Below are 24406 nucleotides of genomic sequence, written 5' to 3'. Positions count from 1 at the left end.
TTACCTGTAAATTTGTATATATTTAGCTACTTAGTTGTTAAGTTTTCATGTTGTACACTTGTCTTGTCCTTTCTAGCTTCATCACTTATTATACATTTGCTATTTTGCAACCTGTTTATGTGCATTTTTGTACCAAATTCCCGAGCTAATTTCCAAACCTTTTCGGTACAGGCACGGAGGTGCCCTTTGTTTTTGATTTGCAACCTCCAGGGAGTGGCAGGAGATCTCCTGCTATTACAACTGCTCTCCAGCCGATAGAGGTCAGTTCCCCTGGAGAAAATGGCCACTTTGGCATTTGGACTCTATGGCATTGAAGTCCCTCCCCAAACCCCGCCCTCCTCAGGATCTGCCCCAAAAACCAACCGGTTATGAAGAGGGACCTGGTAGCCCTACCCACCTTTCTCCCCAATGGGGACCCAAAGCAGCTTACATCATTCTCCTCTCCTCCATTTTATCCTCACAACTGTGTGATTTAGGTTAGGTTGAGATTGTGACTGGCCCCAGGTCACACAGGGAGCTTCCATGGCATGACGGGGGATTAGAAACTGGGTCTCCCGGATACTAGTTCGACACTTAACCACTACAGTACAGTGGCTCCTCTGGGCCCAGTTGCAGTTTGCACGCTGCCTTCAGGTGAAGCCCTCTGCAAAGCCGTCACAACAGCAGGCTGAGACATTACCAGGACATGTACAGCATGTCACACAATGCATAGTTAGATTGCGGAACTCCCTGCCCCTGGAAGGCTTTAAGAGGAGAGTGGACATGTTCATGGAAGAGAGGGCTATCCGTGGCTGCTAGTACAAATGGATACTAGTCATGATGCATACCTGTTCTCCCCAGGATCAGATGAGCATGCCTGTTATATGAGGTGCTGCGGAACACAGGCAGGATAACGCTGTGGGCTTTCTAGAGGCCTGGTTGGCCACTGTGTGAACAGACTGCTGGACTTAGTTTGATCCAGCATGGCCTCTCTTATGTTCTTATTCAGAGGCCCTGTGCATGCCTACAGTATAACTTCACACAAAGTTGATTAGAAGGAAAGTATATCCAGAAATGTACAGAAACAAGCTTTAATGGATATTTCTTCCCCAAGGATATTCAAAGAAGTAAGTCTGTTTGCAAAAGATAATGACAAGGAAATAAAATACATATAAAGACTATGGATTAAGAAGTGGCCAGTGAGGGTTTTTTTCTTTTTCATTTAACCTCTCAAATTAAGATGACCATGTGTTTGTGAGACAAAATAGAAACAATATGGTCGTTTAGAAAAATATTTGAGTGCCCTAGCTAGAAAATTGTCACCTTATTTCTTCATTTAGTGTGGAGTCCTTATACAGACATAAAAAGGCAACTTGTTAAGGTTGTAGAAAAAAACTTTTGAGAACTATATACTGGCACAAGGAAAATACTTACTATGGGAAAATATAAAGCTTGTTTTTATTTTGAACTGCAGCATCACATGCTTCATTGTTCATGTAGTTGAGCGTAAAGTCAGAAACCCAACATTAAGAGATTTACAGTGCATTCCCAAGGTAGGGTTGCCAACCTCCAGGTACTAGGTGGAGATCTCCTGTTATTACAACTCATCTCTAGCTGATAGAGATCAGCTCACCTGGAGAAAATGGCTGCTTTGGCAATTGGACTCTATGGCATTGAAGTCCCTCTCCTCCCCAAACCATGCCCTCCTCAATCTTCACCCCAAAAACCTCCTGCTGGTGGCAAAGAGGGACCTGGCAACCCTATCCCCAGGAGAGTTACTCCAGTCTAGCCCATTAAAATGAACGGGCTTAGACTGGAGTAACTCTCTTTAGGAATGCAGTGTTATTTATAAATGTCTCAGACAAGGCGCACATAGATTTTTCGTTTAATTTTCCTTGATTAGCTACTCATCATATCTGGTCTCAATGTGGTTTCTTTCCTACTCGCTGTTGAAATAGGCCCTATGAAAGGCCATAGAGATATTGTCACTTATTTCTCCTTCCCAAGTTGGGTTTCTGTTTTATTGGGGGGGAGGGTAAACATTGGGACATCATGTTAAGAGACCTGATCATCCTTCCCATTACAGCTAGTATGCAGGCTGAAATTCTGTTGATTTAGTGAACTAGCATTCAGTCTAGCTATATAGAGAGTTTTTAGCGTTCCTAAATATTACATGAAAACTAATTCATCTCCAGCCCTCTGATTCCTAAATCATTCCATATATATCGTTAACTGACCCTGGAAGCTACATTTTTGTCACACCGATCCAGTAGAGCAGTTTGATGTTTATGTTGCTTTCAATATTCTTTACTCTCATGTTTCTTGTACAGAATTTTTAAAAATGTGTCTGTTGGGGAAGCAATCTTATACGGACTTGGTGCGGAGTAAACTCCATTGATTTGGTTGGACTTGCCTCTGAATAAGCATGTATTGGTTGTGCTGTTGGTGTCAGACTCCTTGATTGGTTCGTAGCTCTAATTGCTATCCTAACTGCTTTTCTCCCAACAAGTACTGCAATAATCCCTTTATGAAAACCAATAAACGTGTAAATGGAACATTGTAGTGTACAAAATAAGTATTGGTAACTAATTAATGGAAGAGCCCCATGGCGCAGAGTGGTAAGCTGCAGTACTGCAGTCAAAAGCTCTGCTCACAATCTGAGTTTGATCCCGACGGGAGTCAGTTTCAGGTAGCCGGCTCAAGGTTGACTCAGCCTTCCATCCTTCCGAGGTTGGTAAAATAAGTACCCAGCTTGCTGTGGGCAAAGTGTAGACAACTGGGGAAGGCACCAGCAAACCACCCCATAAAAAAGTCTGCCTAGTAAACATCGGGATGTGACGTCACCCCATGAGTCAGTAATGACCCTGTGCTTGCACAGGGGACTACCTTTACCTTTACCTAACTAATTAATGAAGTGTTCCATGCAAACGCTATCATTAGAGTGGAACAAAAAGAGATGTCATGAAGCAAATGAAACTGTCCTAACTATGGAAATCATTGTCATTCTAGGTAACTAAATGACCATGGAATCTGGGGCAGAGAATCAGCAGAGTGGAGATGCGGCTGTTACAGAGGCAGAAAACCAACAGATGACAGTACAGGCCCAGCCACAAATTGCAACGTTAGCCCAGGTATCAGTTTGGACTGATTAGCTGTTTTGCGTGATCCTCAAAATGGGAAAAAGTTACAAAGCACGCTGTCTCGTGATGAGGGTACAAGAGAATAGGAAAATTTTCTCGCCCCAAACTGTTTATTTGATCCAACTGCTGGAGAAAGCCCAGCACTCATACTTCCACCAACAGCAGTGCCAAGCAATCTTATCATGCTCTCTGTTAGCATTAATAATGAACTGTGTTGTGTGTGTTAAGTGCCGTCAAGTCGCTTCCGACTCATGGCGACCCTATGAATGAAAGTCCTCCAAAATGTCCTATCTTTGACAGCCTTGCTCAGATCTTGCAAATTGAAGGCTGTGGCTTCCTTTATTGAGTCAATCCATCTCTTGTTGGGACTTCCTCTTTTCCTGCTGCCCTCAACTTTTCCTATCATGACGGTCTTTTCCAGTGACTCTTGTCGTCTCATGACGTGACCAAAATACGATAGCCTCATGAACTAATACAGGTTTATTTCATCCCTCACAAGAAAAGAAAAGAAAATTAAAACTTTTTTATTATAAAATTTAGGGATATAGAAAAAGAAAAGAGGAGGGAAAAGGGAAAAGACAGAATTGAACAGATTATCACTTCCAAGCCATAATCAAAGCGGTGTTACCAAAGGAAAGTAATGAATTTGTCAAACATTCAATTCTTACTCTATAACCTAGAACGCTTTAAAACTCTTTCGGATATCTTAAATCTATCACAAAATTAAATTCTTGTTTGATATCTTTAAAACGCCTTAAAACTCTTTCAAGTAGTCTAGGCATAACAAACTCTTTGTACTTCAGTACCTACTCTCGTAACTGATACCATCAGCTATTCTGAGGGAAAAAATGTTTATGTGCTATTTGAATAATAGTCATAAAAGGGTTGGCATTTCAGCTCGAACTCTTCAATTGATTTCTGATTCATCAAATTAAAAGTATTACAAGTTAGTTATTAACTAATTTATAGCCAATTAAAAGCTAACAGGGTTATGTACTTAATTATTAGCTAGTTAATCACCCCTGTGGTTAAGAGCAGTGGACTCTAATCTGGAGAACCGAGTTCGATTCCCCACCCCTCCACTTGAAGCCTGCTAGGTGGCCTTGGGCCAGTCACAGTTCTCTCAGAACTTTTTCAGCCCATGCGGAGGCAAGCAATGGCAAACCACCTCTGAACATCTCTTGCCTTGTGGCAAACCACCTCTGAACATCTCTTGCCTTGAAAACACTACAGCAGGGGTGTCGAACTCAATTGTTACGAGGGCCAGATATGACATTAAATGTCAGTTGGTTGGGCTGGGCCATGCCTTGCCAGCCCAGATCAGGACTGGGGGTGGGGGGTTGGCTACCTCGGCTGGCATACGGGCTGGATAAGAGCTCTCAAGGGGTCAAATCTGGCCGGCAGGCTTTTTGTTTGACACCTCTACGGGGTCGCCCTAAGCCAGCTGTGACTTGACGGCTCACAAACACACATTTATTAATCACGTTCTCAGTTTCTACTTCCCTTCAAAAGAGATTTTTTGTGTGTGTTGTCTTTGGAAAATGAGAAGTAAGTCTCCATGATCTGGCTTACAGAAACTCTTAAATGGTAACAACTGCCTTGCAGATCTTCTTAATTCCTTGATTTCCCTCCCACACACAGCTTTACACAAGGAAATGGTGATTGGCTAGAATGATGGTCCATTGGCCAGTATGCCAGTTCAGCACCAAGACACAACTTGCTCTTGTGCTTGTATGCCCTGTCTCTCCCCCTCCTTCCTCCCACCCCAAGAGCACAATGGAAAAGCTTCCTGCTTTGGGAAGCCTTCCGGCAAACTGCTCTTTGCCATAATGTGTGCATCTGAGCAAATACAAGTTTGCTTTCTTCCTGCAAACCAAGATTCTAAACCACTGGCTTTAGGATCCCCACCTGTAAAGAGGAAGCAAATTCCGGTTAGCTCCGATGCCTGCATTTGAATGCCCCACCAAGCTGGAATTTGATCGAAGGTTTCCCGCACCAGGAAACATTTTGGTCACTCTGTGCATGCAAGGGGGAAAGTAAGGGGGAGGAGAGCATGCAGGCCCGAGACAAGCTATGTCCATACCCATCACATATAAACAAGCTGATTGTGACGTCTGAATTCGGCCACTGAGTTAACAGGCCATCAGCCATAAGCAGTATCCTCTCTCCTCCTCCTGGCCATTGTTTTGTACAGGTAGCGTGTCCCTTATCCGGACATCCCATATCCGGACTGGTCCGAAAACCGGACCCTTTGAGCCGGCATGCAGGCAGATCCGTGCTGCCTGCTTTCAATGTTTCCTCTCACCTAAAAAATAAAATACAGTGTACACTGCATCGTAGGTGGAGACTGAAAGCCTGCCTTTGTTACTTTGTTTGTTGTTGCTCTTGTTTAACAGCTTGTACAGGTATTCTGGTGCATTAGTTACACCTTTGCTTTCTGACGGCTCAATGTACACAAAATTATTTAAAATATTGTTTAAAATTAATTAAAATTAATTTTAAAATATTGTTTAAAATTACATTCAGGCTATTCCATGCAATACAAAGAAAATTGACACATTATCTCATAAGATGATGGGATGCCCCCTTTTCAAACACCACCAAGATAAATGGATTACCCCCATATCGGCAAGAATTCCTGCCACCATAACAAGAGACAAAATAGTATGCCTTTTGCTGATGGCTAGAGATGCAAATATAACATTGGCTGTGGCCAAATATCTCTCCATCATATTTTCCTCTAAGAAATAACTGCTCAGGACCTATGGGTCATAGGCGCAAAGAAGGAAAAAGGAAAGGACATTCAGGCTATGTGTATAAAGGGTATATAAAACATCAATGAATGCGAGTCCCATCCCCAAGATATCTCATTATGTATATGCAAAACTTCCAAAATATTCCAGTATACGGAAAGAGCCGAAATACGGACTGATTCCGGTCCCAAACAGTTTGGATAAGGGATTCTCAACCTGTAGTAAGATAATGGTTTTGGTGAGACTGAATAGTTCTCTCTCTGTTTCCTAGGTGTCGATGCCAGCAGCTCACGCGACGTCTTCTGCTCCCACGGTGACCCTCGTACAGCTGCCTAACGGGCAGACGGTCCAGGTCCACGGCGTTATTCAGGCTGCCCAGCCGTCAGTTATTCAGTCTCCGCAGGTCCAGACAGTTCAGGTACCTGTCAAAGAATTTCACGAAGCTGTGCTCTTTGATGACGTGTGGAAACACTGCGACACATCATATAATATACAGTATACATTCCATATAACATATGCAATTGCACAAAACTCAACCACCCAACAGAGGTAATAGCACTCTGTTCCAGAGAAGGAAGAAAAGTTACATGGTCATTTAAAGTTACAGACTCATTTTTTTACCTGTTGAACTCTCGGGTTCTCTGATACCTCCGTTGAGGGGGTTGGGTTTTGTGTGGAAACACTGGCCACACACATACACTCCGGCTTCATGAGTCAGCAGGTCCTTATCTAAACATCCAAGCAATAAAGCTTTTAAGTATACTTTCCTTTGCAGGTTAATAGGAAGTTCCATGCTGCGTTAAGATGAAAAAGTGTCTCCAGAAATGGAGGCTTGGGGCCCCGAGTGGCCCGTTCCACCCAGCCGTAAAAATGGCTTCCAATTTATAGAATTATAGAGTTGGAAGGGACCACCAGAGTCATCTAGTCCAACCCCCTGCACAATGCAGGAAATTCACAACTACCTCCTCACGACACCCCCAGTGACCCCTTCTCCATGCCCAGAAGATGGCCAAGGTGCCCTCCCTCTCATCATCTGCCTAAGGTCATAGAATCAGCATTGCTGACAGATGGCCAACTAGCCTCGGCTTAAAAACCTCCAGGGAAGGAGAGCTCACCACCTCCCGAGGAAGCCTGTTCCACTCAGGAACCGCTCTGTTAGAAAATTCTTCCTAATGTCTAGACAGAAACTCTTTTGATTTAATTTCAACCCATTGGGTCTGGTCCGACCTTCTGGGGCAACAGAAAACACCTCGGCACCATCCTCTATGTGACAGCTCTTCTAGTACTTGTAGATAGTTATCATATCCCCTTTCAGTCTTCTTCTCTTCAGGCTAAACATACCTAGCTCCTTCAAGCTTTCCTCACAGGACAGGGATAATTGTTTATCCCTGTCCTGCTTCTCCATCTCCATGGGTTACATCTACCAAAGGTGGGTTTCTGAGGGTTCTGGCAAGGAAATTGGCATGGTTTTGTTCCAGCCACAGATGGAGGGGAAGACTGAGGTAATGGAGCCTACTTGAGGAAAGCAGCTGAACGGCCGTTGAGTTGGCCGTGTTGAAGTAACTTTAAAAGTGTGGATATGGGAGAAAAGAAAGGAGTCATATTTCCTAAGTTCCTGCTAAAATGGGACATGGTTTGAGTGACTGAAATGAGTGAGCTTGTCTGTGTGTATAAATGCACTTGTATTTTGTCAGCATGCCAGAGATCTTCACACAACGTGTAGTTAAATTGTGGAACTCCCTGTCCCAGGAGGTGGTGATGGCTGCCAACTTGGAAGGCTTTAAGAGGGGTGTGGACATGTTCATGGAGGAGACGGGTATTCATGGCTACTAGTCAAAATGGATCCTAGTCATGATGCATACCTATTCTCTCCAGGATCAGAGGAGCATGCCTATCTGGAACAAAGGCAGGATGGTGCTGCTGCAGTCATCTTGCTTGTGGGTTTCCTAGAGGCACTTGGTTGGCCACTGTGTGAACAGACTGCTGGACTTGATGGACCTTAGTCTGATCCAGCAGGGATTTTCTTATGTTCTTAACTTGTTTGTGAAAGAAAGGGCATTTGCATGTGTATTTTTGGGTAGGGTCCACTAGCCAATTTAAAATTTGGACCTGTAGCCCTAGGACTGCCACACATTTTGCCCGCCTTTGGTTTAGAATAAAAGGGATCAGTAGTTACATTTTTAAAAAATCTGGATGTCTAAGCAGGTTCCAACTTGCTTCATGGCCCGTTTGTTGTTAAACACGAAAACAGGAACATTTAGATTGTAATCGTCAACGTGAGATAAATGGGGCCATTCATTTTTCTGTCACTGGGAATGGAGGATCCAACAAATAATAAACAGAGTGCATAACTTGTTTACACAGTGGTGCAAGCAACATGGATTTGCAGTTTCATTTGACACACATCCCTGGGATGAGAACGTTTGGATACTGGCCATTTTTCTCTCCCTAAGCTTGCCAGGTGCTGTAATTTCTGTTGCCTTTGCCTGCAGTCACTGCAGCTAGGTTACAGATTTACCGTGTTTGACGAGAGAAACCCCGCTAGAGTTTGGAGGCCGTTCAAAATGAATTCCTAACTCTGGTGAAACTAGATAACAGGCTGATCGTGACACTATTTGGAATTCAGAAGGAGAAGATTAGGGGAAGGAATGCAGTAGGAATGTCAAAATATCAGATCAAGTGTTTTACAGTCCTTCATGGTTATGCTGAATATTATGTAACACTTGAGGATCTCAAGCCGAGCATATCCCACAGGTTGTCTGCATGAAGGCAGCTGGTAGTTTTGCCAGTTCCTTCAGAAATCAACTCCCCCTCTCCCCCCCCCAAATCCACCCTTAAAAATGATATGCCTTTTAAAATTTCGCTCACACTTAGTTTCACATTATATTTTAATAATCAGCAGTCTGTTGGATCATTAAGAATCAGAAGGGGCTGTGGCCCAGTGGTAGATCATCTGCTTGGCATGCAGAAGGTCCCAGGTTTTATCCCTGACACCTCCAGTTAAAGGATCAGGCAGAGGATAATGTGGAAGACCTCTATCTAAGACCCTGCAGAGCCACTGCCGGTCTGAGCAGACAATACTGACCATGATGGGCCAAGGGTCTGATTCAGTATAAGGCAGCTTCTGTTACCTTGGGTGTAGTGGTTAAGAGCCAGCATGGTGTAGTGGTTAAGAGCAGTGGTTCGGGGCAGTGGACTGTAATCTGGAGGACCGGGTTTGATTCCCCACTCTTCCACATGAGCAGCGAACGCTAATCTGGAGAACTGGGTTGGTTTCCCCACTCCTCACATGAAGCCTGCTGGGTGACCTTGAACTAGTCACAGCTCTCTCAGCCCCACCTACCTCACTGGGTGTCTGTTGTGGAGAGGGGAAGGGGAGGTGATTGTAACCCGGTTTGATTCTTCCTTAAGAGAAAGTCATCATATAAAAACCAACTCTTCTTCTTTGGTGCCATTCTGTCGGTGTAGCAGCCGCTCTTCCAACAGAATGGCTTTTCTGTCTGTAGAGGAACAGAGGGAGATTTTTACTGATCCCCCCCCACCCCCCGTGGTAGATTCTCACTATTCCTTTCAGACCCCTGTCCTAAGGGAGAACCTTTCCAGGCACAGGGGAGGCACAAGAGGCTGGAGTGAGAAGGAGGAGGTGGGGAAATTGCATTCCTCGCACTGCTTAGGATCCAAGGCAAAGGCTACTTACATCTTCATGGGGGGATCCCTGTCTGCCATATGCCGCTCTTGTTTACCCACCCACTGAGAAAACAGCGATATGTGTGTGAGACATAAACAAGAACCACCGGGTTGAAATTCAATCAAAAGAGTTTCCGTCTAGACATTAGGAAGAATTTTCTAACAGTTAGAGTGGTTCCTCAGTGGAACAGGCTTCCTCGGGAGGTGGTAAGCGCTCCTTCCCTGGAGTTTTTAATAAGAAGCTAAATGGCCATCTGTCAGCAATGCTGATTCTATGACCTTAAGCAAATGATGAGAGGGAGGGCATCTTGGCCATCTTCTGGGCAAGGAGTAGGGCTCACTGGGGGTGTGGTGGGGTGAGGTAGTTGTGAATTTCCTGTATTGTGCAGGGGGTTGGACTAGATGACCCTGGTGGTCCCTTCCAACTCTATGATTCTGTGGGAGGGGCCCTCTCCACCAGATATAATTCAATATTCCCGAGTTCCTACACCAAAATTCTTCCATGTTTCAGAATGTCCAAAAAGAATAGACATTTTTTTCTACCTCGTCTTGTAGTTTATTTTCAGGTATTGTCTTTAGAGGATGCCCTCACTCTGGCCATATTATGGTTGCATAATATTAATAATAATAATGATAATAACACTGCATACGTTTCAAACTGTAACCTTGCTGTGCTCTTATACCTAGATCTCCACTATTGCAGAAAGTGAAGATTCACAAGAGTCTGTAGACAGCGTCACAGATTCCCAGAAACGCAGAGAAATTCTTTCCAGGCGACCCTCCTACAGGTAGGAAACTCTGGCTGTGCTTGGCGGTAAATCAGCGACTTTAACCTTGCCATTCTAAGCAGAGTTACATCCTTCTAAGCCCATTAAGTTGAGAACAGCTGTGAATATCATCTGCTGGCCTCCCTTTTCTCCCCTTCCTGTTATATTATTAATGTCAACTGAGGGGTAACCTGCTGCGAATATCCATCAACACGAGTAGTGTTTAGGCGCCATCTGTAGTTTTGTAGTTTTTCAAGTTTTGAATTGGGATTTTATTGTTTTAAATTTAGATATTGTGGTTAATTTTATTATTGATGTATTAATGTTTTTTTGTATGATGTTACCCGCCCTGAGCCGGCTTACTCTGGGGAGGGAGGGCTATAAATCACAAAATAAATAAATTAACTGAAGCGGACTTAGAAAGGTGTAACTCTGCTTAGGGATAGCACTGTAAGCCATCCCTGGGTTTTGAGAACTGTTCCTCTATGCTTTCTGTCATCGTCGGGGCTCGTCCACAGCCACCGCAGAGATGGAACTGTCAACCCAAGCTACAGATCTGGGACGAACCTCTGTTGGCTTTGCAGTGTACTTTTTACGCTTGGAGATGCTGCATTGCGGACTTTGAAAAGTTCTTCATCTGCTGATGAACAAAAGATATTTACTTTTATTGTTATTACGGTCATTGGCCAGAAAATACATATCCGCATATATAAAACTTTCAAGTGAAGACGGAAGCGATTTTCGATAGGACAACACCAAAGGACTAATTCATGATAATAGGAAAACCGTTTTAGTCACTTGTATATTTCCAGTAACAATAGAGTCAATAAATTAATCTGTAAATGCTAAAATAAAAAGTAAAATTCAGTAAAAAATATGAATATAAAATTTAAAATTTAAATTCCTTTAGCACTTTTATCATTATACCTGTGGTGCACTTTATATACAAAAGCACAGAATTTAGCGACATTACTTGTGGGAACAAAGATCATTTTTTAAAATTATTTGTTTCTGTCAATTAGTTTCCACTCTGATTTTTGCAGCAGCTCCTAAGGTCTGAACAACACGATGAGTGGGAGATCCATGATCGCATCTCCCAACATTTTCTTTTAACATTAAAAAAGCACCTTGTGGCATGAAAGGCATTTTGGATGGGGCCACTCCCATGCCTTGCCATTCCTCTGCTACAAATCGTCTCCTGGAGCTCCTGTTAGCTGAGGTAAGGGGGAGAAAAGCAGGTACAATATGGGTACTGGTCTCTACCCCAGCGTGGTGTAGTGATTAATAGTGGTGGACTCTGATCTGGAGAACCGGGTTTGATTCCCCCACTCCTCCACATGAGTGGAGGAGGCTAATCTGGTGAACTGGATTTGTTTCCCCACTCCTACATATGAAGCCAGCTGGGTGACCATGGGCTAGTCACAGCTCTCTTAGAGCTCTCTCAGCCCCACCTACCTCACAGGGTGTTTGTTGTGGGGAGGGGAAGGGAAAGTGATTGTAAGCCAGTTTGAGTCTCCCTTAAGTGGTAGAGAAAGTCAGCATATAAAAACTAACTCTTCTTCTTCCCTTCCTTCCATTGCTAATAGCAGCTCAGGGAGGCATTTATGATGGGTAACAGTTTAAGAGGGAAAGGGTTTTTTAAAATTATAATTTACCAAAACAAACAAAGAAAACCCTTCCACTCAACACTGTGTCTCTCCCCTGCCTCAGCCAGCTGCTTTTTAGCATTGAAGAAAAAAAAATCAAGAGAACTCATCCCACGCCATGTAGAGCTTGGGCCATAAGCCGTATGATTCCTTTTCATGGAAATAATTCCTTTTATGATATTAGGTGGCAGCTTTCAGCGAGCTTAAATATACGCACCGACAGGGCATGATTACGTAAAGCAGTTTTAGGATCTACTGCACACTTCCTGCTCACCACCATTCTGTGCTCCTCATGAGTAGGCTTTGCAGAGAAGAAGCCTGCCTGACCTATATCTGTAGGTACCTAACTTGGTTCCTTTTTAGGCAGATGAGCCAGTGACTTTTCCAATGCCATATGAAAAACAAGTCATGTAGTTTGTGTTCCTTTTATTAGTCACCTTCTCCTCCCCCTGGCCGTTCCCGTTCATGTCCATTGCTTTCTCTCTTGTGAAAGCATGCAGTTTTATTTTATTTATTTTGTTTCTTTCTGTGCTGTCCTGAACTCCTTGGGCAGGATAACAGTGTTACTAAGCTAATAAATATATTCAGTTATGGATGCTGTGGAGAATTGACTAAAGAGGATTTTGACTTCTGTTCTAAGACAACAGGGTCACAAAATTAAATAGCGTGGCAGTAGACTTGGAACAGACATTATTTCTTTGTACACTATACCAGGGGTCCCCAACCTTTTTGAGCCTGTGGGCACATTTGGAATTCTGACATAACCTGGTGGGCACAGAAACAAAATGGCTGCCGCAGGAGGTGGAGCCAGCCACAAAATGATCGCCACAGCTTAACTTTAGTAATATAATATAGATCAGGGGTGTCGAACTCAATTGTTACAAGGGCCGGATATGACATAAGTGTAACTTGGTTGGGTTGGGCTGTGCCTCGCCAGGCCAGAGTGAGAGGGGGGGCTGGCTCGCGGGCCAGATAAGAGCTGTCAAGGTGTCAGATCTGTCCCACATCTTTGACACCCCCGGTATAGATCCTTGTGCTGTGGTGGCAGCTGCTGCCAATGCATCATTTTTAAAAATCTGCACATTAAATTTTTTTTCCAATAGTCAGCCAGAAGCCATTCTGGGCAAAAGCCCTTCCTGGCCCCACCCACTTCCTTAAAACACTTGGCAGGTGCCAGAAATTGTTTCGGCGGGCACCATGGTACGCATGGACGCCTCATTGGGGACACCTGCACTATATAATTTACTGATGGGATTAAACAAAATTCTGAAGGATGGATCGAATAGTAGCCATCAGCCATGATTCCTAAATGGAGCGTCCAGGTTCAGAGGCAGCATGTCCCTGAATACCAGTAGCTGGTACAGTAGGGGTGAGCCACTGCCTTCACTCCCCGCTTGGAGATTTCCTAGTGATATCTGGGTTGGATCCAAACTAAATTTTCCATCAGCACAATGGAACTTTCCTGCCTCTCCCATCTTACTTGAACTCACTGACCTCCACAAAATGCTGTTTCAAGGGGAATAGGGGACTCTGACTGGGGGGGGGCAGGCAGGGGACCCTGACCTGGGGGGTCTGCAGTGGAAAGGGGAAATCGGCGGGAATTGCTGGTTTAGTCTGGATTCAAGCCCCGATCCGGTTGCTGCTGCAAGCCAATAGGCTGAACTGAACGGATCCCAGAAAGGCTCATGTTCTTATGACCGACACAACCGAAACGTCATCCCAAGTGTTGCTGCAGCTGCTAGAATACAGTAGGACTTCTGCAGCGCTCTTTTTCTCTTTTAGGAAAATCTTGAACGACTTGTCCTCAGACGCCCCGGGAGTGCCAAGGATCGAAGAAGAAAAATCGGAAGAGGAAGCGGCAGCGCCCGCTATCACTACCGTGACGATGCCAACTCCAATTTACCAGACGAGCAGCGGGCAATACAGTACGGCACTATCATTATTATTGCTGTTGTTATTATGCGATCAGAGTGAGAAAGCGCATTCAAACCTCAGTTTAAAAATAATAATAAATATATAAATGCATAATAATAAATAAATATTGTTGCTGTTTCCAGAGTGCCCAAAATGAACTAGGCACAGCAAAGGGGGAAACAGAGAGCTATGTTTTAAGTTTTAAAATGTGATGTCAGACGTGCCGAATAGGAGAGAGGAGAAAATATGTGGAAAGAAGCCGAAATAATAGTCAACAGGCCAGCCCTATGAGCAGTGCAGCGGGACAGGAATGAATACCAACCTCGGTTGCAGCGTTTCCCCTGCACCAAAGCCTTGGCCAACCCTGCTGCGCTCACCCTGATGAAGCCCAGGGGAGGCCAGCAAGGTGGGCGAGCAGCGCCTGAAGGGGAAAGGCTGGGCCAGGGAGTCCCAGCTTCTGCAACATCTCGGGGGCCTTTCCGCAACCTGGGCAGGCCATTCCTAAGAGGGGAGTTGCCCGCCTCTGGGCAGAGGTGGCCGGCTTTCTCCAGCTTTGGGAGCCCTTTTTGCCATCTCTCTGATGGGCCGGTGGACATGAAGCTGTTGAATAGCTAGCAAGTATCACATTCCAGTTCCCCTGCCGTTGATGCTAGTTCTGTGATCCTTGCGCTGGAGTTAGCTGCCTCCCTCAGGTAGTTGCAGCCATAACTCGAGAAGCATGGAGCCATTTATGCATGGGAGGTTTTGCCTTGGATTTGCCGCTCTCTAGGTGCACAGTTTCCCCATCCAAACTCTCAAAACTGCACGGGGGCTTAATTGTTGAGTTTGGAGAATTAGGATGGGGAAAATGTGCATCTAGAGAGCGGCAAATCCGAGGCAAAAACCTCCCATGCGTAATTGGCCACGGTTGTGTGGTTTGTCCTTTCTTGGCCGGCTTTTCACGGCTGGGCGGGAGGATTGAGGGCATCGTTGCTTGTGAACTATCATCTGCTTCCTCCCCAGTGTGGTCCTGGTTTTTTTTTAGGGACGGGTGTTGCTGATTTCCACCATCAATATGGCAATGCTGTGCATGCAGGTATTGTCTGCATGAATGGATTGGTGTACATGTGGCAGAGCAGAGGAGTCTGTGCTAGAAGGATTGAATAAAGGGGCCGTGTGTGAACGGTGTACCTGCTGCAGTCTGAATGGGGATGTAGCGGACTCAGGGACTTCACGAAGGAGGGACAAGACTATAACGAAACGAGGAAAGAAACCCTGAAGCAGGGGAAAGGGTGTGTGAAGAACAAAAGAGAAATGAGGCCAAAAATGCAGGACTAATCGATAATGGAGTTCTGTCTGAGAAAACGTCCTAAATAGTAAGGCCAAAACTCATAAACCAATCTGATAGGGAAGAAAGAAAAAAGAAAATGAAAATTGTTAAGAAAAATGAAAAAAATCAGCTGACCAGAGCTTGCTCTAGATATGTCAGAAGTGGATTGCTGCTTTTAGTGAGCTTCGATTAATTATGTTGGTGATGATTTGCAGCTAATTTCCTGTGGATAACTCAATTTTTTTTTAAATTGGCCAGACTGTAAATATGTAATCTCAGTAAAGATCAGTATTCAAAAACTGAGTCTCTATTATTGAACCATTCACACTTTTTTCTTTTATTTCCTTCAAAAAAAAAAAAACCCCAAAGGGGGGGGGGGAACTTTTTTTAAAAAAGTAAAGACAAATGTAAGGACAAAAATATAACAACCTTGGTGGCGGGGCTGCACATAGGTTTCTATAAAAGGTTTCCAAATATCTAAAAATAAGTCTATGCGCAATTGCCATCTATATGCCATGTGTCCAAATATTGGTGGAGTTCTGAGGTCCCCAATCCATTGATTTACCGGACGTGGGCTTTTATCTTTTCAGTGTTGTAATATGAGTCTTTTAGGTATAGTAAGGGCACAGAGGGTCCATTTTCGTTGACCATCCGTTAGCTTCCCTTGCTCTGGCAAAGCAGGGCGATCTAGCTCCTTATTCCATTCATTCTTGAGACGCTGCATGTCCTATTTATTAATTGACATCAAATATTTATAAGTAAAGATTGTAGGTTTCGTTTTCTGCCTTGATTCAGTTGGCGTTTCCTGGGGTGAAGGGGAATCTGAGACGCAGCACAATCCTAGGCAGAGTTACTCCAGTCTAAGCCCATTGAAATGAATGGGTGTAGACTGGAGTAATTCTCCTTAGGATTACCCTATTAATGCCACAGGGCCATATTTAGATACCAGCAAATGTTGCAACTGTAAGTACTGCCATTCTACATAAGATGGCAATTCACATCTAGATCTCGGCTTAGAAAATGACTAAAAAACCCCTCATCAATAAACAAAAAAAGGGGGGAAGAAATCCAACCTTACAAAACCGAAAGCTGGGTACCCAAGGTTGGGTGGAGAAGGTAAAATGATACAATAGAGAAATATTTTTATTTTAAGGCGCTTATATCAGGGTTAAAAAACATTGAAAATGATAAAACAAGGCATGACAGCAACTCGTAAGGTTGATCGACTTAAACCACATACCATATGTGTTTTGGCCTACAGGCCTTCATCAGTGGTCAAATAAAAACCCATATAATGCCCACACAAGTAATATACAAATGTATCCCTGTATATAGATAACTTTATACAAGCCTAGGCGTGGGTATGGGGTGTATAATAAATACATGATGAAGGCCTGTTGGCCAAAACGAGTATGGTGCGTGGTTTAAGTCTGTCAACCTTACGAGTTGTCATTATGCCTTGTTTTATCATTTTTAATGTTTTTTAACCCTAATATAAGCACCTTAAAATAAAAATATTTTTCAATTATATCATTTTACCTTCTTCACCCAACCTTGGGAATCCAGCTTTTAAAAAAAACTCATCAACATAACCTATCAATTGGTCCAATGTAAAAAAAAAACCCTCTCGGTCCAAGCCTTCCATAAAAAAAAGATTTCTTCCCAAATTTTAGATCTGAATTGGCCCATAATGTTAATTTAGCATGTGGAAATGGATCAAATTGATATTGTCGTGCCATTATACACCATTGTTCTCTAGTTGCAGAAATTGCAAGAGGAATGGGATCCACTCTAGCAAAAGCAGACCCTAATGCAGAGGTTCCCAAAGTTTTTGAGTCACGGAGCACTTTTCAGGAGATAAATTCATCACGGAGCACTAATTTTCACCTAGCACCTCTATACTGAACCGAATGACAGTACTGTTTTTTTCTTTCCAATCTCTTCATGAAGCACCAAGTGCTCCTTGGAGCACAGTTTGGGAACCTCTGCCCTAGTGCGTTCCACTTAGAGAGGGGCACCAGACAAGACTCTTCCAAAAGAGCCCAGGATGGATGGTCCAACTGCCAGGAGTGATCCCAATAATTAGTACAAGTCAAAAAGTATGCCTGATGATATAAACTAAGATCAGGGAAACCAAATCCTCCTTCCTTGAATGGAAGTTGCATCCTCTTTAAAGAAATTTGAGGCAGTGAGGAAACTCCACATACATTTCCAAACCAAAGTATTAATTTTATTAATATATCTGCAAGGTACATAGAAAGGAACTGCATGTAAAATATAAATCATAGAATCATGGAGGAAGAAACCACCAGGGTCATCTAGTCCAACCCCCTAGACAATGCAGGAAATTCACTGCCTCCCCCACACACACACACACAGTGACCCCTACTCCATGCCCAGAAGATGGCCAAGATACCCTCCTTCTCATGATCTGCCTAAGGTCATAGAATCAGCATTGCTGACAGATGGCCATCTAACCTCTGCTTAAAAACCTCCAGGGAAGGAGAGCTTTCCACCTCCCGAGGTATACCTCCTAGGTATAATATTCATTTTGAGTGAATTTACTTTACCCCATAGAGACAAGTTTAAAGTTGCCCATCTGTCCAAATCCAAAGATATATCAGCAATTAGTTTGTTAAAATTTAGCATAATCATGTGCGTAATATCTCTAGGAATCAGTATTCCAAGACAAGTAGTGACATCTCAGCACCACTGAAAATGTCCATAAGCAAATACACTCGGTGATATCATGTCTCCCATTGGCATGAACTCAGATTTTGCCCAGTTAATTGTATATCCAGACAAGTCTCCAAAGGTATAAATCATTAATGTGGAATGGAAGATCGGGGTTCCGAAATAAATAATAACAAGATCTGAAATATCATCTGAATAAAGAATAATTTTAAATTCCAAAGGTTTATGTACGTAGCTGCCCCGAGCATGACTTCGGTTGAGAAAGGGCGAGGTAAAAATAAAATAATAAATAAATAAAAATATAAGCAATGTTATTTTGCACAAGCCAGAGGTTCCCGGCATAAATAAAAAATAAGAGGAGAAAGACAGCAACCCTGTCTAGTTCCCTCTCAAGAGGGAATGATGTGGAAAATATGCCGTTAGTCAGCACGCTGGATCTGGAAGATGAACAAGGAATTGTAATGCACTTCAAAAATTCGCGAGGCAAACCGGAACCATTCAGCGTTTTTTTTTTAAAGTGGAATATCACACTATGCAAGATAAATGCACATAAAGTTTTCCTATGTGTTGAACAGAACTAAAAGTGTTTTTCTTCAGAAGTACCTTATTAATAAATAAAATGTTGTTTGCATGTATTTATGGAAGCTGACATTTGCTGGTTCGAAGCCATATCTTTCTGGCTGCCTTTGCAGCACGATTAGGGGTGGGGGGAAAGCCAGCTTAAATGTTTTCTTTTGCCTTGTAAAAAGAGGGCAGCTTTTACGCTTGCAGAAAAGTGACTATTTCAATGAAGCTTTAAAAAAAAAACTGGACAGCCGTAGCCATAGCAGTGGAGTGAGTAGCATAGAGGCAGCAACTGGCAGAGAGATGAGAGCGTTCTTTCCACTGACCTACATAACAATTCGTGTGTCAACGGAGGTGCTGTAATAACCTCACGCCAGTTGGTGTTTTCTCATTCCCCGGTACATGCAGCTTAGATCTCCTGTGGCAGAGCTGCGGAGAGGGCAGGGTTTCCACCCGATGCTGCATGGTGATTCCTGCTGTCTACACATAGCTGTCTGGAGCATTTGGGGAAGTTACCATAGCAACCCCTCGCCGAGCACTTCATGGCTGCTCACAGAAGGTGGAAATCTAGTCCTGGTGCAAGGAATCTGGTGCAGGGCCCTCCCCTATTGAATTGGAAGTGCCGGAGCAATGCCAACATTGGGATGGGCCTTGGCTCAGTGGTAGAGCCTCTGCTTGGCATGCAGAAGGTCCCAGGTTCAATCCCCGGCAGCTCCAGTTAAAGGGACTAGGCAGGCAGGTGATGTGAAATACCTCAGCCTGAGACCCTGGAGAGCCACCGCCGGTCTGAGTAGACAATACTGACTTTGATTGACCAAGGGTCTGATTCAGTATAAGGCAGCCTCATGTGTTCATGTGTTCAATATGCATTCAGTGGATGAAAAGATCCAGAAACCACGGCGTTATCACAGACGATATAAAACATGGCACCAAAGGTCTTTAAGCAGGTTTCGTCCTAATTGGTGGCAATTGGCTTTTCTTTTGGGGGGGGGCAGGGGTAAGGTTAGCGCTTTGCAAATCGCTTGCGTGGTGATAACGAGGAAGTTCCATAATCTCCCCGCCGACTCAACTCTGCCCGCTTTCAGTTGCTATCACACAGGGAGGTGCGATACAGTTAGCGAACAACGGCACGGACGGCGTCCAGGGCCTGCAGACTCTGACCATCCCCAACGCAGCCACAACCCAGACTGGTACCACCATTTTACAGTATGCACAGACCACCGACGGGCAGCAGATTCTCGTACCCAGCAACCAGGTTGTTGTTCAAGGTAAGAACGTTCTGAAGCAGTTTGGTACAAGGGTCAGTCCCGCTTTGGTAGAAGGTTGGTCCCGCTTAGTCCTTGGATGGGAGACCACCAACGCGTAAGGACGTAACAAAGGCCATGCTGGATCAGACTAAGGTTCATCAAATCCATCAGTCTGTTCACACAGTGGCCAGGATTTGCTCTGCAGAGGTGGTACACCGTGGATGACCTTGGGCTAGTCACAGTTCTCTCTGAACTCTCTCAGCCTCCCCTACCCCACAAGGTGTCTCTTGTGGGGAAAGGGATTGTGATTGTAAGCCGGTTTGAGACTCTTTAAAGGCAGAGAAAATGAGATATAAAAACCAGCTCTTCCAGCGTGGTGTAGTGGTTAAGAGCGGTGGTTTGCAGCAGGGTGATTTAATCTGGAGAACCAGGCTTGATTCCCCACTCCTACACACGAAGCCAGCTGGGTGACCTTGGACTAGTCACAGTTCTCTTAGAGTTCTCTCAGCCCCATCTACCTCACAGGGTGTCTGTTGTGGGGAGGAGAAGAGAAGGTGATTGTAAGCCAGTTTGATTCTGCCTTAAGTGGTAGAGAAAGTCGGCATATAAAAACCAACTCTTCTTCTTCCTCTTCCTCTTCTTCTTCTTAATAGGTGATAAAGTAGTTGAGGTGGGGTAGGTAGTGCTTTGGCTTTTGGGTTCTGAATGCTGCTGTCAGGGGGGAGAATGTCATTTTGTCCTTCCATCAGAGTTTAGTTTCTTGCACTGCCCAGTAGTAAGAGTAACCTCATCATTTTGAGTAACCTAATCACTGCAAGAGTCACCTAATCACTGCAAGAGTCACCTAATTTTGTTTTTGGGATAAAAGAGTTTGGTCAATCAAGGGGACCAAGCTAGGGCTCAGCAGCACTCCTGAAAGATTCCTGCAATTACTATAAGTTAAATGGAACATACCCGTGTACAAATGAAAATCCACCCAGGCCAGCCAAGCCCCAGGAAGAAAGCAGCGATGCCTTTGAAGAGCAGCAACTTGAGAACTTGAAGGGCAGGGCCCCAGCAGGGAAGCGAACGATGCTTGAAAAGGCCAGAGAAGCAGCGGCTGCGGACAGGAAGGGCAGAGGCCATTAAACCCAGGAAAGAGTCTGGGCAGGAATGCATAAGAGTCAACGCAGCAGGATGAGGTAGTAGCAGAGAGTCAAAGAAAGGTCAGAAGGACAAAGAGAGAGGCCCGAGAATGGCCTCTGTGTTACAGAAAGGGGTGCAAATGCATCTGAATTACGTGCAGCTTAATTCATTGGTACTGCAGCACAGGTGTGACAGGAAGGGCGGGCACCCCCCCCCTCCTGAGCCACTTCAAGTAACGTTAAAAAGGCCCTATGTATGTAAATGGGGATCGTTTCTACTGATTTTTCATTCTGTGATCTTCCAGAGTTGTCAACTCTCACACTCTGCTCTCCCCCTCCCCCCCCCCCACACTTTTCCCTCTTAGCGGCCTCAGGAGACGTCCAGACCTACCAAATCCGCACAGCCCCCACCAGCACCATCGCCCCCGGGGTGGTCATGGCCTCCTCTCCAGCACTTCCCACCCAGCCAGCAGAGGAAGCAGCGCGGAAGAGGGAGGTCCGTCTAATGAAGAACAGGTCGGTGTTCCGGGTTAACCTGGATTGGGCCTCCATGCGTAGATGTTGTTGCATTCATTTCTAGTGGAAGAACGTAGTGGTTATGGCTGCTTATTGCTCTTCCTTCTCTCAGTTGAATGTTGCCTAAAATGGGTCCGCTCCTTGAGTGGAAAAAACAAAGAATTGACAGTACAACTGTAGCTTAGTATACTTGCACTGTGCAATCAGTAACATTCAACTAGGCAACATGACAATTCTGGAGCAGGGTTTTTACCCTACCCCACTTGGCTATAGATCATCAGCATCTCAACCCTAAATCACACATGAACACATGAAGCTGCCTTATACTGAATCAGACCCTCGGTCCATCAAAGTCAGTATTGTCTACTCGGACCCGCAGCGGCTCTCCAGGGTCTCGGGCAGGGGTCTTTCACATCACCTGCTTGCCTAGTCCCTTTAACTGGAGCTGCCGGGGATTGAACCTGGGACCTCCTGCATGCCAAGCAGAGCCTCTACCACTGAGCCATGGCCCCTCCCCTATCCTGCAACTCTGGAGTGCTGTAGACATCAGTGTGATGCTAGCGTAGAGAGCTTCTCTCTCAGCAGCTCACCCAGGGGAAGCAACCTCAGGGAAAGTTCATGGTCTCTCCCAGATGAGGGTTCAAGCCCTGTTGTGGGGGTGAGAGTGCTGTATTTGAAGCTTTTTGCAAGAGGAGTGGAGCAGACAAGAAACGGCAAGGGTACAATGGAGCATTCACAGAAGGCATTCCTGTCGAGTCTTATGAGGGGTGGGGATAAGGCACAGCTCATCTTTTGGGAAGCCCCAATCCCAATCTTGCTGCTGGTGGGGATTGGGGCTTCCCAAAAGATGAGCAGGACTGGAACCTCTCCGTGCTTCACACAGTCCCAGCCTTTCCTCTACCTGCACAGCCAGCTGGGCATACAGAAAAAAGTCACCTCCCCAAGGGGCATTTGGAATCCTGTGTGTGTGTGTGTGTGTAAAGTGCCATCAAGTCGCAGCCGAGTTATGGCGACCCCTTTTGGGATTTTCATGGCAAAAATCCTCTCTCGTGCCAAAAGCAGCCCCTCAGCCCCTTCCCTTGCTGGAAGTTAGTAAAGAGCTGGGGGTGGGGCGGGAGCCAATATATGCCTAGCGAGCCCAATTAATGCAGAGACACGGCTGCGAAACGACACACCTTAACATCTGAGATAGGTGTGTCCTGGATGGGGTTTTTACAGAAGGACATGGAGTTTATAGGATTGGCTGTTGACTACGCAGAGTTACACCCTTCTAAGCCCGCTGACTTCAGCAGACGTAGGCAGGTGTGACCGTGCTTAGAGCGGCACCGACATTGTCCTATGCTGTGCCATCGCACAAGGTCGGAGGCCGCAGGAGGGGAGTTGTTTTTCACTCTTCTTGAATTCAGTGGGAACGTTCATGCTTCACCCACATAATATCACACTTGTGTCATGGGCAAGACGTGCGCTGAGCGGCAGACTAGATCTCGTTTCTCCCCCAACACGCCCCCCGATGTGGCTCATCTCCAGCTGTCCTGCCAGTGCCAGGTTTACACTGGTGGGGCGCTGACATAGCACTCAGCTGGCGCGTCTCCAGATTCTCAGACGTACCTCCAGGCTACACCAGCATAGCTGACTTAACAGCAAGCCCCATTGTGTTTCACTGGCCTCCTGCTGTTGTTTTGTACAGCGGTGAATTATTATAAGCACCTGCACCGTTGAGCAAACATCTTTAGAATTTCATTCAACCTAAAGGAAGTGTTTCTCTCCATCAAAAGCTATACATCGTTCGCCTAAAAAGACAATCATGTTGTATTTCACCCTAATATTATTGTGACGTTTGTCCAGCATAGCCTTATTTATCAGAGTTTAAAAGTAGGTTGGTCATATTTGCATATTGTTTTAAATATCTTTTTCCCTCCCCTTTTTTTGCTCACAGGGAGGCAGCGCGTGAGTGCCGCAGGAAGAAAAAGGAATACGTCAAATGTCTAGAAAACAGAGTGGCTGTGCTCGAAAACCAAAACAAGACATTGATCGAAGAGCTAAAAGCACTTAAGGACCTCTATTGCCACAAATCGGATTAATTTTAGATTCCCATCTTTGGTTTGTTAAAGCGGGATAAAGACTGGTTTGGCAAAAGCCAGAAAGACAAAACGTGAACTGATTATTTTGTAAACATTTCTTTTTTTTTTTTCTACGCGCAAAACTGCCTGGAAGCAACTGCAGAATTTAACTCGTCTGTGCTTTGCGTTAAACTGTGAATGTTGAATCACCTGCCTCCACTCCTCTCCCCCTCCCATTCTCCCTTCAAAAGTTAATTTTCATCCCAGCGCGTCCCGAGCTTGAAGAAAAAGAACAGATTTCCTCACCGCCCGTCCTCTTCAAGAAGTAATCATGTTCTCTTGTGAAGGTATCGTGGGGGAGCGGAGTTTGTCACCAGCGTTTCAGGAGTTAGCGCTGAGCCGGTCGGGATATCAGTCACCCCAAGCCTCTGCCTGGAAGTACCCCGTGCCCCCCCCCCCCGAGCCGAACCAAGGTATGATGCTCCTCCGAGGAAACAGTGGTTGCCAAATGGTTGCAAGGTTTGAACTGTCCGTTCTCCAACTGCTGTATGGTGGGATGTTGCCAAAGGACATCCACTCGCAGGGAAGGAACGAACTCCCAGAGAAGAGTGTATTTGCTTGCTTTTTTTGTCTCTCGTGATCTCCATCTGGGATTTTGGTTATCGTCGTGTTTTTTTAGAAGCTTCTCCATACCATAAAAAAAGATTATCTTGGTTCCTTCATTAATTCTCGGTAATTTAAAAATTGAGAAATTTTGTGTATTTGGCCTTCTGAACGCAGTCAACTATCCAGTACCAACCGATGTCCTGGTGCGAAATGAACTCGTTGTAAGCAGTAAGAGCAGAAGCAGTAAAGCGCAGTTGAGAGTTAGAAGAAGGAGAGACTCTAGAAGAAGAACAGCGCATTGAAGCCAAGTTGTTTTTGTTGTGTTTCATCTAGTGGCCACACTGTCCAGGGCAATCCACAAGCAGAAGCACAGCTAGCACAGTGTAGACAGTCGGTAAAG

The 24406-nt window shown here is 44.9% G+C and overlaps 1 protein-coding gene across 3 annotated transcripts in view; it reads left to right on the top strand.

The window, feature by feature from the left end:
• The window catches only part of CREB1 (cAMP responsive element binding protein 1), a 49671-nt gene extending 26066 nt beyond the window's left edge, over window positions 1-23605 (top strand). For 2 of the 3 annotated variants that reach the window (XM_056861050.1, XM_056861049.1), the window contains 7 exons: window positions 2989-3110; window positions 6144-6290; window positions 10247-10347; window positions 13755-13897; window positions 19539-19721; window positions 21190-21340; window positions 23277-23605. In XM_056861050.1, the coding sequence (XP_056717028.1) occupies window positions 2997-3110; window positions 6144-6290; window positions 10247-10347; window positions 13755-13897; window positions 19539-19721; window positions 21190-21340; window positions 23277-23421 (984 nt within the window). In that variant the 5' untranslated portion in view covers window positions 2989-2996 and the 3' untranslated portion in view covers window positions 23422-23605. The remainder of the gene's footprint in view (window positions 1-2988; window positions 3111-6143; window positions 6291-10246; window positions 10348-13754; window positions 13898-19538; window positions 19722-21189; window positions 21341-23276) is intronic. The other variant, XM_056861051.1, reaches the window with a different exon arrangement.
• The last annotated feature ends 801 nt before the right edge of the window (window positions 23606-24406 follow it).

Source organism: Euleptes europaea, chromosome 15 (assembly GCF_029931775.1).
Source record: "Euleptes europaea isolate rEulEur1 chromosome 15, rEulEur1.hap1, whole genome shotgun sequence".
Classification (NCBI taxonomy): domain Eukaryota; kingdom Metazoa; phylum Chordata; class Lepidosauria; order Squamata; family Sphaerodactylidae; genus Euleptes; species Euleptes europaea.
Note: the sequence above shows the minus strand (reverse complement) of the source record. Positions and strands in the feature narration are given on the sequence as shown.